Genomic DNA, 17,370 nt, shown 5'->3' with positions numbered 1-17,370 from the left:
ACAAATCTGGCCTGTATACTCAGACCGTCACAGCTGAAAACACCTAGGTTACTGTTTCTGCACAGATTTCAATAAATTCGAAACATTTGGAGCCATCAATCTCCTGCCTGCTCAAGGTTCTTCACCAGCCAGGCACACGCTAGGAACAAAGCCTGGTTTTACGGGAGCTAATTCAGCCCTTAATTTGATTTCCTTGTTGCTTGGTGCAGGTCCCTGGAGCTCCAAGGTCTTTGGCTTGGTGTCAAGCTAGTATGTACTTTATTGCGTGCAGGCAGGTTGCTGGCTGGGAAGCCAGGACACGCTGTAACCAACCTGTATGTCTTCTGCTGGGTTGCTCGGGTGCTCTTCTGCCAAGGGAAGTCATATAAATGGCTGAGTCTCCTTGTGAGGACCAGCTCAGCAGCCAGGCTGGGATGGCAGGCAAGCACAGCCAGGGTGGAGTGGGGCAGGTGGCTGCGGAGACACAGCCTCTTGTCCAGATATGTGCCTGTGAAGGGCTGCCCCCGTAGACAACAATCCCCACAGCAGGCCTGGACGTGTTCTTACTTACCCAGACATCAAATCAATTGAGAGTGCAGGGGTTTAGCGAGGAGAAGATGGAGAGAGCGGATGAGCTCTGCTTCCATATCCCCCCCACATCAAACCTCCCACAAATATTCTCAAGTGCTCTTTGTCCTTTGAAGCCCCTTTCTAACCTCAGTCCCACTGAAACTCTGCACTTATTCCTACCCAGACCCCACTCTTTAACCCTCCTCAGTCCTCACCTTTGATGTCAAAGATGGACTTGGAGGAAAAAGAGACTTAAATACGTGCTGTAAGTTTTATTGGCCTGGACACATCTCATCCCTTGACCACTGGGTTTCCCTTTAACCAGGTAAAAGATGTGACATGGTGAAGTGAAGCAGAGCTGCTTTCCTACACAACTGTGGTACGAAAATAATTGTATGCAAGAAGTAGGGATGGCATTTTTACTGTAATGTCAGGGGAAACTTCTTTGAAACATTTCTAAACGATTTACTACCAAGTAATTTGCCTTTCAGACCTGAAACTCAGAATGTCAGAAGAGCAAAATAGTAGCTCTAGAGCACCCAAGAGAAATGATCATCGTGAAAGCACTGGGACCCCTAAAGAGGCTGGGACACAGGAGGCTACAAGCATGGAGCCAGCTCCCTCGGTGGAAGAAACCATGGACAGTGTATTCAGACGACTGAAGGAGAAAAGACAACACTTCAACTTTCCCGAGGCTATTAAGGTATTTAATACGAATGGCTCTTTCTTTCAGACCTGGATTGTCTGGGGCAGAAGAGCGTGTAGCGCTCTCGGGGTACGTGGGCATCCTATGTCTCTGGGCCCTGTAGAGCCTTTTCTCTTGTGTGGGATGGCCACTCTAGTGTAGTTTTCTGAAGTGACTTCTCTGTGAAGAGCTGCACAGAAAAAAGCGATGCAGAAGATTTTGTTTCCAATCTGTGGTTTTTGGTTTTTTTTTTTTTGGATGTTGCTGTTCCTGATGCTGTACAGCCAAGCAAGGCAGTAAATTCTGTCCTCAGAGGTACCTAAACTCTCACTGTTGACAGTAACGTTCAGGCTTTGGCTGGTGAACGAACGAAGGGGCGAGGGGACAAGGAGTGAAGAACTACTACATTCTAGACTATGCGAGAACCACGAAATGGTTCTGGGTGGATTGCAGTAGCAGAAAGTACCCTGCAGAGATAATCTTTAATTTTTTGTGTTTTGTTTTGCTTCTGCTCTTGGTTCTGAAACAACTCATTACTGTATAGAAACTGCAGATAACGATGCTGTGCTTTTGCCACCCTGGGCTCTGCACACATGGCTGGTTTTAGTTATTGTGCAAGGAGTGAGATCAGATGACACCAAACCAGGTGTCAGTGAGGAAATCCTGTCCAGAAAACCTCTCTCCTTAGAAAAGTAAGTTGGGCGGGGGGCTCTGTCCCGCTCATTTGTCAATTAATGGGACTGCTCCTGATTTTCCAAGAGAGAACCCCCTGAATCTGGCTTGAAATACTCTCACAGGTAATTCTGTCATGTAAATTAGATGCTACAAGTCAGTATTTTCAAATAGTTCTTTAAAGATTTTTTAATTTTAATTTTCTTCTTGTATTCTTGCAGAGAGAACCTGGGAGAACTATATGTTAGCAAAGGTGTTTGGCTCTGCTGTGGACAGAGGCTTCAAAAGGAGTAGGATGAAGTCCAATTAGCTATACAAAAAATGATATATTTTAGTAGGTCCTTGAGTGTAACAGTAAAAGTGATTGGGTTTTGGTTCTGAGTCATCCTGGACTTCTGGGGGAGAACAAGTTTTATAGCACTGGTGATGTGAAATGAACTTGCTGGTTACAGCAAAGATCAAAGGCTGCATTTCAGCTGCAGGCAGCTTTGGTGCTCCTGCAGGTATTTATTTGGTGCTCCTGCAGGTATTTATTTGGTGCTCCTGCAGGTATTTTTTTTATGTGCAACATTTTATTTTGCAGATATCCTTTAGATCCCATACCAGAATCTGCACTAGATCGACGGTAAATTAATAGCAGCTAAATGTTTCTCTTTTCAAGATTTAGTTCCTTTGGGCAAGGACAGTGTTTCCATAAAGCCTGATGAGTTGTTCCTGAGGTTCAACTATGGAAAGCCTCTAAGGCCCTGCTGAAATACAACCGAGAGAATGGGTGTCCTTGAGGGACAAACCTGCCTTGAGATTGCTAATAAAAGGAGCTAATGAATGAGGCCCAAGCACTAAACCCTCCTGAGATGGCTTCTTGTGTGTAAAATCAATAGCAACGATCACTCCCAGCCGCCTCCTAACCATTCAGCTGCTCCAGGCTTCATGGCTTTTCAAAGCATTAACCTTGTATTAATTGCAGAAATAGCAATAAATAAACAGATTAGTGACTTTATAGCATTCTGCTCAGCAGCCCTTCTCTTAATGTGACAGTGGAGAATTTTGGAGGGATTAACTCTTGCAGACCTTTGAGGCAAAATGTCATTGGTGGTTCTGCACTCTTTTTGCATTTGGGCAGCAAACCGAAAAGGTTTTGATGCTGCTGAAGTTAAATCATTGACAAGGCACTCCTTTGATATTAGACCATTATTTCTTCAGGGCTTGTTGTGTTTTTAAAAAGTAGAGGCTAATTATTAAAATTACTTCTCTAAGTTGTCAATAAAAAATGCCTAGTCCTCTGCAAAAAGGCCCCCCGCACCCGCTACCCTGCCCCAGACTCTGTCGTTCTTCCCTTTCCTTCATTGTGTTGGTTGAGTTCTTCTCATGCCTCACATTCTTTCTGGTGCCAGTGATTCATACTGTGAGTTTGGGACAGAAATAAATTGCTAGTGTTGGGTGTCCAGCCCCGCAGAGCAAGAGCTGTACCTGGGAAAGAAAGGCCACCTCCGTTCCTGGCGCTCCTAAAGGGCTGCGCTTTCAGCAGCTTCCCCATAGCTGTCCAGCCGTGATTTCCTGCTGCCTGAGCAGATTATTCTTCTATTTCACCTTAGAGACAGCACTTGTTTCTAGTATGCTCAGCATTTATGGGGCGTTCACCATAGTGTCCCCGTGACTGGGGATCTAGGGAGCCTACTAGTGAATCCCTCATTCCACTCTGTAAGCAGGCTGGGTTTGCACAGCTGAAGCTTCCCCGTCTTCATCCCTTACCAGCCAAGGCAAAACTATTTCTCTTTTCTGATGGAGTCATTAACAAGTTGAGGATTTTTTTTTTTTCAAGTATTTTGTCTATATTCCCAGAAAACTTTTTCAGGAGCAGTCTCTGATCAAGCAACACACCAAGGTTCTTGCCCTATTGACCAAGACCATCGTTTGTACCCTTGGAAACTCTCCAGTTAAGGATGCAATGGTCTGTCAGTGGCCTAACACCGTTTCCTGGCTTTGAGCTTGTTAAATTGCTTTTGCAGAACAGCAATTTTGGAAGAAATCAAGACAATCAAGTATTCGCTCTTTCTATAATGACAGTTAATAAAAATGAGATCCCAGCCTGTCAGTTCATGCAGCTTTCTCCAGAGGAAAGAGCCCAAGTTCAGGCCCCACAGGCTCCACCTTGGCCAGACACAGTAAATAATACAGAGTATCTTCCACCTAGAGGCTGCTCTAATCAGCAGGAGTATCTATCTCATCAGCTTTGCGTTAGGCCTTGAGAGGGTGATGTGTCCTTTGATTCATTTAAACCTCCAGCGGTGTAAATTCGGGTAAGGTAATGCCGAGTCAGTCTGCCACATGACTACTTCCCATAAGGTTTATTTTTGTTTCTACAAATTCTTGTGGCTGGATCAGGCTCTCAATATCTGACCCAAAATCATATTCTCCTCCAAATCAATGCTCCTAAGTAAGTGCTCGTAAAAGAGCAAGAGCAAACTGAATGAATGAGCAGCCGGGTAATGCCGGTCGTGGAAGGCGGTTCCAGCACACAGCAGGGCTGCATGATGCCAGCTCGCTCTCAGCTTCATGGGGGCAAGTGGGAAAGTGATTGATCTCATTTTTATGTTTAAGTCTGGAGGAGTATATTTTCTGATATTTCCCTTTAGGTAACTAAGCAAGAAAAGAGTCTCATGAAACCTCTTTATGACAGATACAGAATTATCAAGAAACTTCTCGCAACTCCATCTTTGATCACCACAATTGTAAGTTGGAAGGAATCCGTGTTCGTGCTCATGCAAGCATACTAAATGTTCGTCCCTGAATGTCGGTTTGGCAGCAGTACAGCTACCGGTAGCTGAAAACACGGCTCATTGGCTAATCCACGGTGTTGGTATTTCAAACAGAGCAAATGCTCTGTAAAATTCAACATCTCAGCCTGCCAGAGGTTGTACTGTATGGCAGCGGTTTTGGAGGGCATCACTTCTAGGGGCCGGGGAAGAGACCCAAGGCTGGCGTTCGTTTTCAGTAACGGGGGCTGGGGTGATTTGAAAAATGGTGAACTATTGTTTTGCTCAGCGACAGCAGAGCTTTAGATTTCATCGCAAATAGCCAGTGTAAATCTTTGTATACATGCACACAGCCATTTTATTTCCAAATTCAACTGAAGTTCCCTTGTGGTACTTCCTAGGAGCTTCGCTCCACAGTGGTTTTATGCTTAAGCCTTTGTTTCAAAAGCTCGACTTTCCTTCTGAGGTGAGGAAATGTGAGGTGACATCACTGTATTTCAGTAGTTAACATTTGTAGCTATACAGCTGTGGCATCTCTGCCCCCAAGTCTCGCTACAGTCAGAATTTCTGGATGTAACACCAACAGTAGGTAAGAGGAGTACAAGTTCCAGCAAGACACTGTTGTCATCCTATTAATCGTTGGTGTCGTAATGTAAACAACTCAGGTAACAACGCTTTGCATTCCTCAAGCAGGAGGAGGAGGACTCAGATGAAGACCATTCTCAAAGCAGCCATGACTTATCCTCTGGACCAGTATCTTGCCTCCCCATCGATGAGCACCTGTGTTACTCACAGGAGGAGAGTGAGCCCAGGTCCGTGTCACCGCTGGGTGAAAAGAAAGGCTTCAGGCAAACAGCTGTGTCTATGTCCAATTTACACGAGGCGACCATGTAAGCTCTGTCTTTTTATTTATTTCCTGAATGCTCTGAGATATTTCACCTAGACTTTGTAGAGGAAACGTGATCCATACTTACTGCATGGGAATATTCTATGCCAAAGAAGTGATTAGTTGTTTTCTTATGGGAGAAACGAGGCAGAGGACAGTTGTTGTTTGGGCAGCCGACCTGTGGTTTGAGCTATTTATTTATTCAAACAACTTCATGCCAAGTCCATGAAGAGAAAAATGAAGGACCGTTAAGCAGGTAGGAGAAATAACTACATATATAGAGTGGTAGATACCACGTAACAGCACAGTAAAGCTCTGCGGGCATACCTCTAATGGCTGTAAAATTTGTCGATAGCTAATCAGAGGTGTGCTTACAACAAACACAGCCATAACTCGAAGCACAGTTAGGCCAAGCAGGACAGTCTGCTAGGACAGACTGACGGGGTGAGGGATGCAAAGCGCAGCACAAACAGCAGCAGGTGAGCCGAGTGAAGGCTCACACACCACACGGTCACATGGGGGCCATGGAATGCCTGTAAAATCAATTTCTTCCGTGCATAAGAATAGTTACTAGTGCCCAGATGCTCAGAAAACTTACCACCAGCCTCCTACCCTCCACTGTAGAGCCCTCCTCCCGGTCTGTAGTTAATTTCAGGCACGAGACAACAAATCTCAAGAGGCACGTGGGCTGTTATCACTCAGCCCTGAAACTTGATGAACATGTCTTCCAGGAACAGAGGTGTTCTCACAGTTTACAGGATGGGAGCTTTGGCTGGTGAATTGATTTGGAGCTCGCAGATCCATAAATGACATTTACCAGGCCCTGCCAAAACTGAGAATAAATAAAAGTGCCTTGTTTTTCTACGAAGCTCAACTACGTGTGCAACAGTTTGCTCACAAATGCTGTGAAGCTATTTCTGTGTGTTTTGTTATTACGGGGAAGAAAAAAGCCCGAACATCACAGCTGCCTATGTCATAACACGGTTCCTCCTCTGCTTAAAAACCTTATTCAACAAATACCAGCTAAAACTCGTTGACATTAGTAATTCAGCTAGAGAGATGCAAAACGTTTCCTGGGAGATGATGCTGAGCCCTGTCACCTCCATTAACTCCATGCAGAATTAAGACCAGTACTGAGGCCCAATCCTGAACGCTTTTCCTCCCATGTTGTCCACAGAGCTTCTGCCTTCTTGCTATGAGAAGGGTGTGAATACCGGCAAAAGGGAAGGAGCACAACCATTTATCGCGTGTGATGGTACAGCCACTTACACATGGACAGTCAGTGGGATGTGGTGGAATGTCTCAGGGTGCTGAGCTCCGCTCAGTGCCTGCTGTGGCCCATAGCCTCAGGCTGCTTATTACCCAGAGCCGCAGCTTTTACACCACTTCTAAGCACATGGTCTTGTTTCTCTTCCAAAGGCCCGTTCTGCTTGAACATCTCAGAGAAACAAGAGCAGATAAGAAAAGGCTTCGCAAAGCTCTGAGAGAGTTTGAGGAACAATTCTACAAACAGACAGGAAGGTAAATAAATAACCGTCTTAACAAAAGCCCTCTCCTCCTCCCCTTCGGGCTCCTGTGTTCGGTTCTGCCAGGACGGGTACTCCTAAAGCAGCTGCAGCTGGGGACTAGAAGATACCTCAGAGGAGCCTGGTCTCTGTGGAGATGTCCATCGCCCTGCTTAGTTCCTGCAGCATGTGGGCAACCCTGAGGACAGGTTTCTCCCTGTAGGTATATACTGGTGACTTTTCACTCTCTGTTTGAGAGCTGAAAATTCAGTACTTCGGATACTATTATTGTTTAGTTCACACTTGTCTATATTAGAGCTTTTTGGTCAAATTCTCTTTAGTCACCTGCAGTTAAGAAAAAATATAATCCAACCCAGTCCTCACTAGTTATTGCAGAATTGATTTTTAAAGACTGTCTCTCCGTTTCCTCATACGAGTGATGGCACTTTTATTCGCTTTTCCTAGGAGCCCTCAAAAAGAAGACCGGGTGCCAATGGCCGAGGAATACTCTGAATACAAGCACACAAAAGCCAAAATCAGGCTCCTGGAGGTTCTCATCAGTAAACATGACATTTCCAAAACGATCTGAAGGGAATGCAATGCCATGGTATTGTTCTCTAGCAAAAACCAAGCAAACAAACAAGTGATGAAAAGGAGTAAGTAATTTTACAGGTCTTGGTCTGCTGCACAATTATTTGGCACACACAGATTCTGATGCACTTTACCAATTCTACTAGCTGGGATGAGCGAGGACAGCAATATGCAAGGATTTTAAGCACGGGTGAGTGGGCTATAGTATTTATTTTTTTCCATTTGAAAACACCTAGAGGTGCACTGTGAGAATGTTAGAAACTGAGAGGACACTGGAGTATTGTAGGTCCTCGGTTTGACCTGCTCTTGGTCTTCACAAGCGTGAGGAAATGCTCGCCAGGGTTCCAGTACGTGATATACCACACGTTTCTTTGCAGAGTTAGTTAATCAATCAGCTATTATCAGCTATAATCAGCTGTTAATGATGTGGGTTCTCAATGTGCTGAGTCACTCAATTAAAAGAAACACGAGCTTAAAACAACTGAAGGAACAACTAACTCTGGAACGCACGCTCTCTTTCTCGAGCTGCTGTTCCCTTCCAGCAGCTTCAAAGAGAGGCGCGTACCAAGAAAGAACCGGGGCCGGGGCAGGCTCTGCAGTGCTGGGAGCAGAGCAAAGAGACGCTGCCTATGCAAAAACAAAGGCTGGAACATAACTGCCAAATGGAACTATTGTTTTTTAGGAATTAGAGGAAGTGTTTGGCAAAACAAAATCATTACAGTTTACTGGGAAGAGCTAAAACAAAGGTACTGGCTGCTGTCTTTTTCACGCTGGTTCGCTGGACCTGGTCCACGGTACTTACTTACAAGTCAGTAAATAGACCAACTACGTGCTAATTTTTATTTCCGCATTAAACTTTGCACTTTATTTTGCCTGACGCTCTAAGCTCTTTTGCTTTTCTAACTACCAAAGCTCGTTTAGCCGCATGCACTTTGTAACCTGTCCAAGTATTTCTGGTGTTGACAATGGCCACTGGTCTGTATTAAACCAGCACCAGGTGGTTGCATTATGCTGGTTTGGATAGATGAGGTCCACGGTGTGTAACAGAGTCCCACAGTTACCCGGCGAGGAACGCGAGACTTCTTGTTTACGAAAAGTAAGATTATAAAAAAGCTATTTTTTCATTGGAATTGTGCATCTTTCGTACCTTTCAGAGCACCGCACTTTGTTAACATTACAAGTAAGTTTTTTTTTTTTCCCCCCCACTATTTGTGACAGACCATTGGTGTGACGAGTGGACTATTAGACAGAAGGATTATGAGCAGGTTTTGTACTAGAAACAAAAAGCAGGTTCTGGGAAACGCAGACATAAAGGAAGGAAAAATAATATAAGACAAAAAAAAAAAGGGACTTGAATCAATTGAATCACATCTAGTGTTTTGCTTTAGCCGACGTTTTGTATTGACCACGTAGTACAAGCAACCTGTTTTCTATCTATCTATCTCGGTAAGAAGTTTTTTATTTTATAAAGCCTGTTCTGTACCAACCACGTTTGTATTTCTGTTGTGTGTAATGGCTCGGCATGACTTTGAAGACATAGACATTTTCAAGTAGCTTGGAGGAAAACGTAAGAACACTAAAAACGGAATTTTTTATTTCTCAGAGGTTTGTTGTTTCGGTGTGCTGACTTAACGATTTATAACTGAACTTCTATGAATCAGAAATGGTCTCCTTCGTAAATCTGTTTTAATTAAAGTCATCTAGAGCAACAGGAACAGATACAGAAGCTATTTGAAGTTTACAAACTACATCTTTGATAAGGGAAAATGATTTCACGACATATGTATACAATTGATATTAAAATGTAATCTATATATTCTATATGATTGTATAATATTTTATACAACAGTACAAATAAAATATTTTTCTATTATATTTATTATGTCGAGACACAGTTTCTGTTTTCAGTTAGCTAATATAAATAACATAAATAACACTGTCAAACAACACGTCGGAAGTGCTGACATTTCTAGGCTCTGGAATTTAAATCATGCTGCAATTACACCCTTTCATGCTGTCTGGAGTTACCCCGGTATTTGTTCAGTAGTTAAAATGACGCATATTTAAACACCATTTAGAAGCTGTTATTTGTATTTTGCTAAAGCAGTTTATATAGGATTTCGTTACGTTTGGCAAGGAACGGGAGACAATTTTTGCAGCATCTAGGTATAAATGGTTGCCAGAAAGAAATCCAGGACTTCTAATCGTTTAAAGCATTGGGGGAACAGAAGGGAACGAGGGAGAGAAGAAATACTAAAAACGCTACTGGAGGTGTTGGAGACTTGTGTTTGCTTTTGGTGGCAGCGGCATGTGCATGCTCTGACAAAACTGTCTGACTATGGCAATGGGCAACAGAGGTTTGAAGGCTCCTAAGGAATGAGGGAGGTTTTAACGTCCAACACTGATGTTGCAGGTCTTGCAGCTGGGATCTTTCTTTGCGTTGGCGGTAGACAAGCTCATGAGTTGGTGACCAGTAATTTCTGCAACTGTGCCGAGGGAGAGATCCACAGGATCAGTGTAAATTACCTCCAAAATAACATCCTGGGCATGATGGTACACCATGGCGCCGTCTTCTTCGTCACAGGTCAGAAATTTGTTATCTTTTATATTTAGCTGGGGAAGGCGCTGCTTACAGAACTCGTCTCCCGGCGACCCGACGGGGGCGACGACGAGAATGACGTAGTGGTAGGCCGTGTACATGCAGTAGAAGTCTCCAAAGTACAAGTTAGTATTGGGGTTGAAGAGTTTTTCGGCTGCAATCTCAAATCTGTATCTTCCATAAGGCGAATCTTGCGGTGGCTTCCCAGTGTTAAACTCGGTGTTGCAGCTGAAGAAGATGCCTTCCAGCTTCCCGCTGATCGGTGAGCCGTGGCTGCCGCTGTTATCCTTCACCGAAGGCTGCATCGCGTTCCCGTGATGCTCTCTACAAACGAATGACTGGGATTGTTTATTACGTAACACACGGTAAAGAACAAGCGAGGAAAGTGAGGACGTCGTGCTGTTTGGGTACAGGACTGAAGGGACACAAAGGAAAACCGTTAAACTGAAAACTATGGTTAGCGTCGAGATCTTAGGACCAAGAAAACCAAGTGATGCCACACTCGGAGTAACTCCTGCTCGAGGGGGAAATCTGCTTTTCCAGTCTGGCTTCTCTGCCAGCTGTGGGCTGGGTGCATATTCCCAGCAGGCAAAGACCAGCACAAACAAAAAAGCCCCCAAACCACCACTCTCTTTAATTAGCTGATTTGTTCAGCCTTCCTCTACAACACGAACAGTAAACACACTTTAGTTTAATCACATGTTTAAAATGGCAAGTCAGGCCCAATACGCTGAACACACAGTTTGTTAATGTGTATTTTACGTGTTCTTCACGTAGAAAACTGCCAGCGGACGTTATTCCTGAGCGACGGCTTTCAGAGGGCTGATAGGAAGGAATGTGCTGTCTGCCATCACTTTTTTCCCCCCAGATGATAATTCCAAGTCTAATTCGTCTGTTGCTGACTTACTTCAAGTCAGCACGGAGCTGGGCACAGCCTATGAGGCAATTTGGTTAGTTTCTGCTCTGGTTGGTGTCCAGCTCCTGCAGTCACTAATCCTAAAGGGGAAAAATGTACAAGACTAATTTTTTTCTTTTTGCAAGCTGAGCTCGAGTTGGTTCCTGTGAGAAGCAGCGTTCAATGAAACAAGCGAATTTTGAAAAGCCTAAAACCCAAACGGCACTCAGCAGCATGAGGCACCTAAATGTAGAACAGTCCAAAACACCCCACCTATTCCCCTCCAGCACCTGAGACTTGATGTATAGCAGGACCTTCCCCAGCCCGTGTGCCCCACACCTCCTGGAGGCACCGCAGGCACAGCTTTGGCTCTCTGCACCTGCAACCAAGTGAGACTGGAAAGGGGAATGTGCCTGCTTTAAGCAGGAGGTAGCAGCCAGAGCAAGCCAATTCAGTGTAAACATACAAACCAGCTCTACATGAACTCAGTCGTGTCTCCAGCTGTGCTTTTTTTTTTTTCATTATTTTTAATCTCCTTGGCAGCGCATCTTAGTTTGGCTCCAAGAGAAATTTCAAAAGTTTTCTGGGCCGTTCAAATACTACACAGGTATTAAGCCCAGTGTCTCAAGGCATTGACTGGTGTGGGGAGGGGATACAACTGGTATTTTATCACCAAAGCAATTACTAGGGAGAAAACCAATCACTCAGCTTAACTACCCACTGACTCTGCAGCCTGAAGAGCTCAGCTCCTGCAGTTCCCCTTCTGTGGCAAGACACTGACATCCAGTGGCCAATTAGGCTAATTATAGGTCACTCTTCCCGGGGATCTGCGGTGCTTTATGGTGCACCCAGCCAAAGGGAGCAGCAGGGACAGAACACCACTTACAAGCTCACACTTCAAACCCTTGTGACCACAGTCTACATTTCTGATCAGAAAAGGCACCCACTGGACACTTACAGGTAGTCTGGCTTCGTACCAACCTGCTCCTTTTTTTTGGTTCTTCACTAACAGAAAGGAAAGCAAATGCATCTCTCTATCAAACCAAGCAAGAGCACGACAGGAGGGAGGGTAAAAGATACAGTGCCCGCAGTTAGAGGCCAAAGGCACAGCTATAACTGCACCTCAGTGGCGGTTTTCAAAGCTCTATGAGTGCCAAGGCAGGTGCACTACGCTCACAGAGCTGGAAGCAAAGCTGTAGGAGAATCAGCACCACCACGGGCAGTGCCCTTCTATATAGTCCAGGATGATGGCAGCAGGGATTTATGAGGTCCTCGAAGAGCCTCAACAGCTGCAATTCATTCTCTACCACCACTGAAGTCAGCAGCTTTGTCACTATGTGCAATGAAATGATTCTTCTACAACCGTGACGGGAAAGAGCAGCTCCCATGTGCTGGAACATACATGACACTCCTGGAATCGAGCAGATGATGCTCATGACTGCAAAGTAGGAACAGTTCCAGGGCTGGTGGAGTCTGCTCTTTGGAGTTCCTCAAGTATTTTTTTTGTCTTCACCAATTTTTTAGAAAACTTTCCATTCGAGACAGGTACTAGTGTGACACCCACATAGAACTGGAATTAGGTGACCAGCAGCAGCCCCACCTCTCTACATGTATTAAAGCATCATAGACACACTGCTTACCTCTCATCCACATTCTCCTAACGGTGGAAGGTCACCTCTGCGTGGTGGCTGCTCCTGCTCAGTCAATACAAGAGCTTTGACTCCTTCTAGTGAAAAGACTTATTGTCTATTTTAACGATGCTTCTGGCTGTGTGTGCAAAGGCACACTGGGTCTCCAAGAGGAACAAGGACCCTACCTCCGGCTATCCCAGGTATTCATGCCAACTGAAGCACTGTGTTGTAAAATGGTCTAACTACCCTCCCCTCTCCCTCCCCACACGATCTGTAAATTAACATTCCAATTGCAGAGCCCCAATTACTACGTATGACACCGAAATGGGGTGGTTGTATGTGAAGAGCAAATAGTTGAGATGCAACTCCCATATGCAGGCAACCGCCTACGCACACAGTTGTGCACTCCCACTATGCCCCATCTCACTCTGAATTTCTTACTACAACACGAATATTTGGCTACTAAACACTCCGTTATGATAACAGACACTTTAATCAGGCTGGAGACCATGCAAGTACTTTAGTTTCTGCTTCAGAACAGAGGCTCCTATTGCCTAAGGGAAACGCTGAGTTAAGCAAGGAGGAAGAAATGACTGACTTCTCTTTTAATTTTTCTCTCCTGATCTGGCAGTAAAGCATTCAGACATCCTGCTCTAGCTTTACCACAGCTGCCTTCATTGACTTACTGTCATTACTCCCTTAATTTGCCAAACGGTTTTGTATATATTTACTGTCTTACCTGATATAATCAAAGTATTCTTTGTGCTGATTCCGATAAAAAACAGACAGTTTAAGCATACGGCCTGCAATCACTTCAGCTTTTTCCAGTAGCTGTGTTAGGTGAACTTTTGAGTAATCTGGAAAGAAAAGACCATCTGCTAGTATGGGGGGCAGGAAAAAACACAATACTCTCCAAAAGGAGACAAGCAGGAAGCTCACATCGTGCAGCAGCTGTACAGATATGGTACAGCCCACCACAGCCCAGTGGCAGGAACATGCGTGTTTGATTCTCCCCACGAACACTCTACAAAGCCTACCGCAACCTTCAGCTCAGGCTTCCCTGTGTTAGAGCTGGTTTCCTTGTATTTGGGACTGCAGAGGAGCTGAGAATGGCCCTGGGCTCCTCTCCTAGCCGGGGACAAGCAGTGGTGCCAGGCACAGCCCTAAGCTGTTGGAGCCAAGGGGCAGGCTGGCTCCTCGCATTGCCGCGCCGAACCTGAGCACAAACAAAGCCTGCAGTTGAATTCCAGTTTCCAGGTGTGACTACTGTAACTCTGCCAGCCCAGCTGGCACTGGTAGAGGGCTAACCCGCTCAGGCAGCAAAGCACACACCCACCAGTGCGTGCTCCCGCAGCGATATTACCTGCTGTGCAAAACTCGATGATTTCACTCCACTCGGAAACTACATAATCGCCATCGACCTGCTTTGACGCTGTCTGCACCGCTACAGTGTATTCTGTCCGTGGGCTCAAGAACCAGTGTCCGCGGACAGTCATAGGCAAAGGAACAGCTTTGGCCACCAGTTTAGTGGGTACATCCTGATGGAAACAGATAGACAAAAACGACACACGAGTCAGCAGTGCAACCAAACCAATCCACCGCCCGCCTGGCCTTGTTTTTGCAATGTAATCCCCGGCTCTTCTGAGTAAGCCGTGGCCACCTCTCACAGTCCACTGGTGCAGCAAGGATAACAGAGTGCCCGAGGACAGGTCTGAGGTCTGCTCAAAGAGCTCCAGCGCTAACTCCCATGTATGAATTTATTACTATTATATACAGCCCAAGTATCTACCTCAGACTAGGGCCACTGGTGCTTAAGCATGCACACAGAGCAGGACATGCTGCTGAGCACCCAGATACCTCAATTTCAGAGCTCCTTGTGCCCTCACCGCCATTGTAATCTTTCAGTCACTCTAACCAAACAAACTTGCCCCTGCCGTCACCTGTATTGCTGCTGATACCTCCCAAACTTCAACAGAGAACATTAAACCCACTGCAGAGGGACTATGTGCGTATCAAAATACCCTTAACTCTGTTCCAGCTGAAACCAGGACATGAGCAGGTTAATAAAATAAGAAAGGACCCATCCCAATAAGCAGCACTATTAGCAGGTATATTTATTCCTGCAGTATAAAATGGGGATTTGAATTCAAAGGCTGTGAGTCCAAAAGTAGTAACAGTAAAAACAAAAAACAAAAAACCCAAACCAAACATACCCTACTTCATGTGCTGTGACAATTAAAACCAGGCCATAGTAAAAGCCTGTTAGAGCATTAAATTCAGTAGTGCTTCACACACTGCTTCCTAGCAACTGCAACATCTGGGCAAACACACAAAATCCTCAGTCTTGAGCAGTAGTACGTGATTTGTATATACACTTGTAACATACATATATATATTTGTAACATACTTGATGCGTATGTTACTTCCAACCATGTAAAAAAAAAGGTCAAGTAAGGAGATGTGAAAATTATACACCTGCTATTAACGGTGTTAACAAAAGTCACAGGAAAAATACTCTCACAATAAAAAGACTCAGAGAAAGTGGTGGAGATATTTCCTGGTTATGCCACTGGCTAATAAACCAACAGAAATTTAGGTGCTGATAGAATTAAAGCTCTCATATTTGTCCGGAGATACTGCCAACTCTGTTCTAAAATTTGCAGACGATTGTGGTGTTTAATCTTCTGTCTCATTCCACGTTTCTCTTGACATCTCAGTCCTTCAGCTGCTCTGAGGTCAGTGCAAATGTTGCTGGATTGGATACGTACAGATTCTGCAATGCATTCGGCATGTCCCTGCACCGGCGGCTCGAGGAAAGAGGCCAGATGAATATTCAGGTCACAGTGCTGAATGCTGCAAACTCAAATTGCTGGAAGCCTTCCTAGAAGTGCATTAGAATTTGTGACTCTTCTGTTGAAGTGACATGTACCAGTGAACAAGGACAGGCACGGAGCACAGAAATTGTTTAAATAATCATCAAAACTAGTCAGGGAAAAAAAAAGTCTCCCTCACAATACACTGTACAGGTTCCAAAAGCATTTCCAAACGAAATAGAAAAGGTGATGCTCGCTTCTCCAGGAAACAAATGGGTTTGTGCGTACACTCACAGAGTCTAGAGACAGGGAAGGAGTTTGCATCAAAACACCCCAGTCAGATGAATCAACCCCCACCCTTGCTGGGTGTCCAGCGCCTGTTTCCCATGGTCTGGCTTTGACAGGTTAATGAAACGCTGAGGTTCATTTATGTAACAAAATCAAGAATTTTCTCCTTGATGTGTAAATGAAAGTTACCTTGTGTTTAAATTTGTTGGAATTCTTGTTTTCTTTCTTGTTGAGATCGATGAAGTAATGAGTAATGCGGTCCTTGGACTTAGAATCCATGTCCCAAGAAATCTTGAAGGAGTCGCATGTGATGTTACTTATTTTGATGTTGTGCGGGACTGGGAGTTCCTCCATCTCTGCAATGCCACTGTCTTGTGATTTATTCCCTGCATGAAGAAACAGGCATGATTCGATCAGTTAGAGACCTGCACCTGCTGCCTGCACTCCCATACCATCACACCTCTGAACACAGTCTCACAGTTGGTACTCGGAAGCAACCCTGTAGTAGAGCATTCCATGATCGTTAAAACTCAGGAACACTGGATGATCTTGCGCTCTGTAAGACATAAGTCAAAAACGAACAAATGACTACAAAAAGCAGGAAGATGAGAAAAATGAGTGGGTAAAGAGAAAAAAAAAATAGAGAAGATGATGTAAGAGGAGTAAAGAAATAGAGCATAAAGAAATAAAAATCAAGCACAGAAAGAATAGAAGGAAACCAAGGGAAAGAAGGTGGCTAATGTCTGTGTAAGGAGGAGAGGAAAGCTCCCAACTTCTGTCCGGAGGAGGAAGACAGGAAGCCTGTGCAGAGATGTGAGGCAACACATTGTCAGAATTATTTTTAGTCACACCTAATCATAGCAAACGACAACATATCATAACCAATAAAACCCTGAACACAGAAGGTGAGTCTAGTCAGGAATAATAACAAAAATTTGACCTGGAAAACATTAGGGACATTTCAACCTCTCAACATGCGCTGTCAAAGAATTCACCACTGTCTCAGGGCTGCAGTATTAAGCTTGGTCTGATCATTCACAATTCTCCTCCTCACGGGGGTGTGAAATCCAATCACAGAGCCTGCACAGGTTTCAGCTACTGTTCTGACTAAAGCAGCTTTACTGATGATTCCAAGAACCAATAACAACACTTTTCTGGTTTTGTTCTATTTTATGCATTTACAAGTAGCAGCTTCTCTCTTCTTCCAACATTCTATTGGACTTTTTTTCCCCTTCTCCCACTAATACCAAAGTCAGACGGCGCACGGTCCTGCTCAACATCCTCCCTGTTTGTGCCACCACAATGACATTTCCAACAGCTGTCCCGGCTGTGGCAGACTTGGACACACGAGCAGCACAGAAAGCTTTCTGTTCACGTGGAATACACGGCAAGGGCTTTTCCCAGCATGAGATTTCACAAAGCTGGCGGGGGGAGTCAGGAAATCTGAGCCACAACACGTTCCTGATCCTTTTAATTTCTTTGCTGAAGAAGTGAATACAC

General features: G+C 44.7%; 2 protein-coding genes across 2 annotated transcripts in view; one reads left to right on the top strand and one right to left on the bottom strand.

Annotated features, from left to right (window-relative positions):
- The window catches only part of FAM13C (family with sequence similarity 13, member C), a 38,466-nt gene extending 30,824 nt beyond the window's left edge, over positions 1–7,642 (top strand). The window contains exons 10-14 of the mRNA XM_010133818.1: positions 1,041–1,252; positions 4,543–4,638; positions 5,356–5,552; positions 6,968–7,069; positions 7,519–7,642. Coding sequence (XP_010132120.1) covers positions 1,041–1,252; positions 4,543–4,638; positions 5,356–5,552; positions 6,968–7,069; positions 7,519–7,642 — 731 coding nt within the window. The remainder of the gene's footprint in view (positions 1–1,040; positions 1,253–4,542; positions 4,639–5,355; positions 5,553–6,967; positions 7,070–7,518) is intronic.
- A 1,673-nt stretch (positions 7,643–9,315) lies between these two features.
- On the bottom strand, positions 9,316–16,258 carry PHYHIPL (phytanoyl-CoA 2-hydroxylase interacting protein-like). The gene is made up of 4 exons (XM_010133817.1): positions 16,060–16,258; positions 14,133–14,307; positions 13,509–13,626; positions 9,316–10,567 (listed from the first exon to the last, which is right to left on the bottom strand). The coding sequence occupies exons 1-4, from the start codon at positions 16,222–16,224 to the stop codon at positions 10,033–10,035; spliced, it is 993 nt and encodes a 330-aa protein (XP_010132119.1). The 5' UTR covers positions 16,225–16,258; the 3' UTR covers positions 9,316–10,032.
- Between the last annotated feature and the right edge of the window lie 1,112 nt (positions 16,259–17,370).

Source organism: Buceros rhinoceros, unplaced genomic scaffold (assembly GCF_000710305.1).
Source record: "Buceros rhinoceros silvestris isolate BGI_N320 unplaced genomic scaffold, ASM71030v1 scaffold14583, whole genome shotgun sequence".
Lineage (NCBI taxonomy): Eukaryota > Metazoa > Chordata > Aves > Bucerotiformes > Bucerotidae > Buceros > Buceros rhinoceros.
Note: the sequence above shows the minus strand (reverse complement) of the source record. Positions and strands in the feature narration are given on the sequence as shown.

What these genes read in the sequence shown, in the direction of transcription:
- PHYHIPL (XM_010133817.1), bottom strand. Translation starts at nt 16,224, where the DNA reads ATGGAGGAACTCCCAGTCCCGCACAACATCAAAATAAGTAACATCACA. An exon ending in CCAACAAATTTAAACACAAG is followed by an intron (nt 14,308 to 16,059) that starts GTAACTTTCATT and finishes TGTTTCCATCAG; the next exon opens with GATGTACCCACTAAACTGGT. An exon ending in CATCGAGTTTTGCACAGCAG is followed by an intron (nt 13,627 to 14,132) that starts GTAATATCGCTG and finishes TTTTCTTTCCAG; the next exon opens with ATTACTCAAAAGTTCACCTA.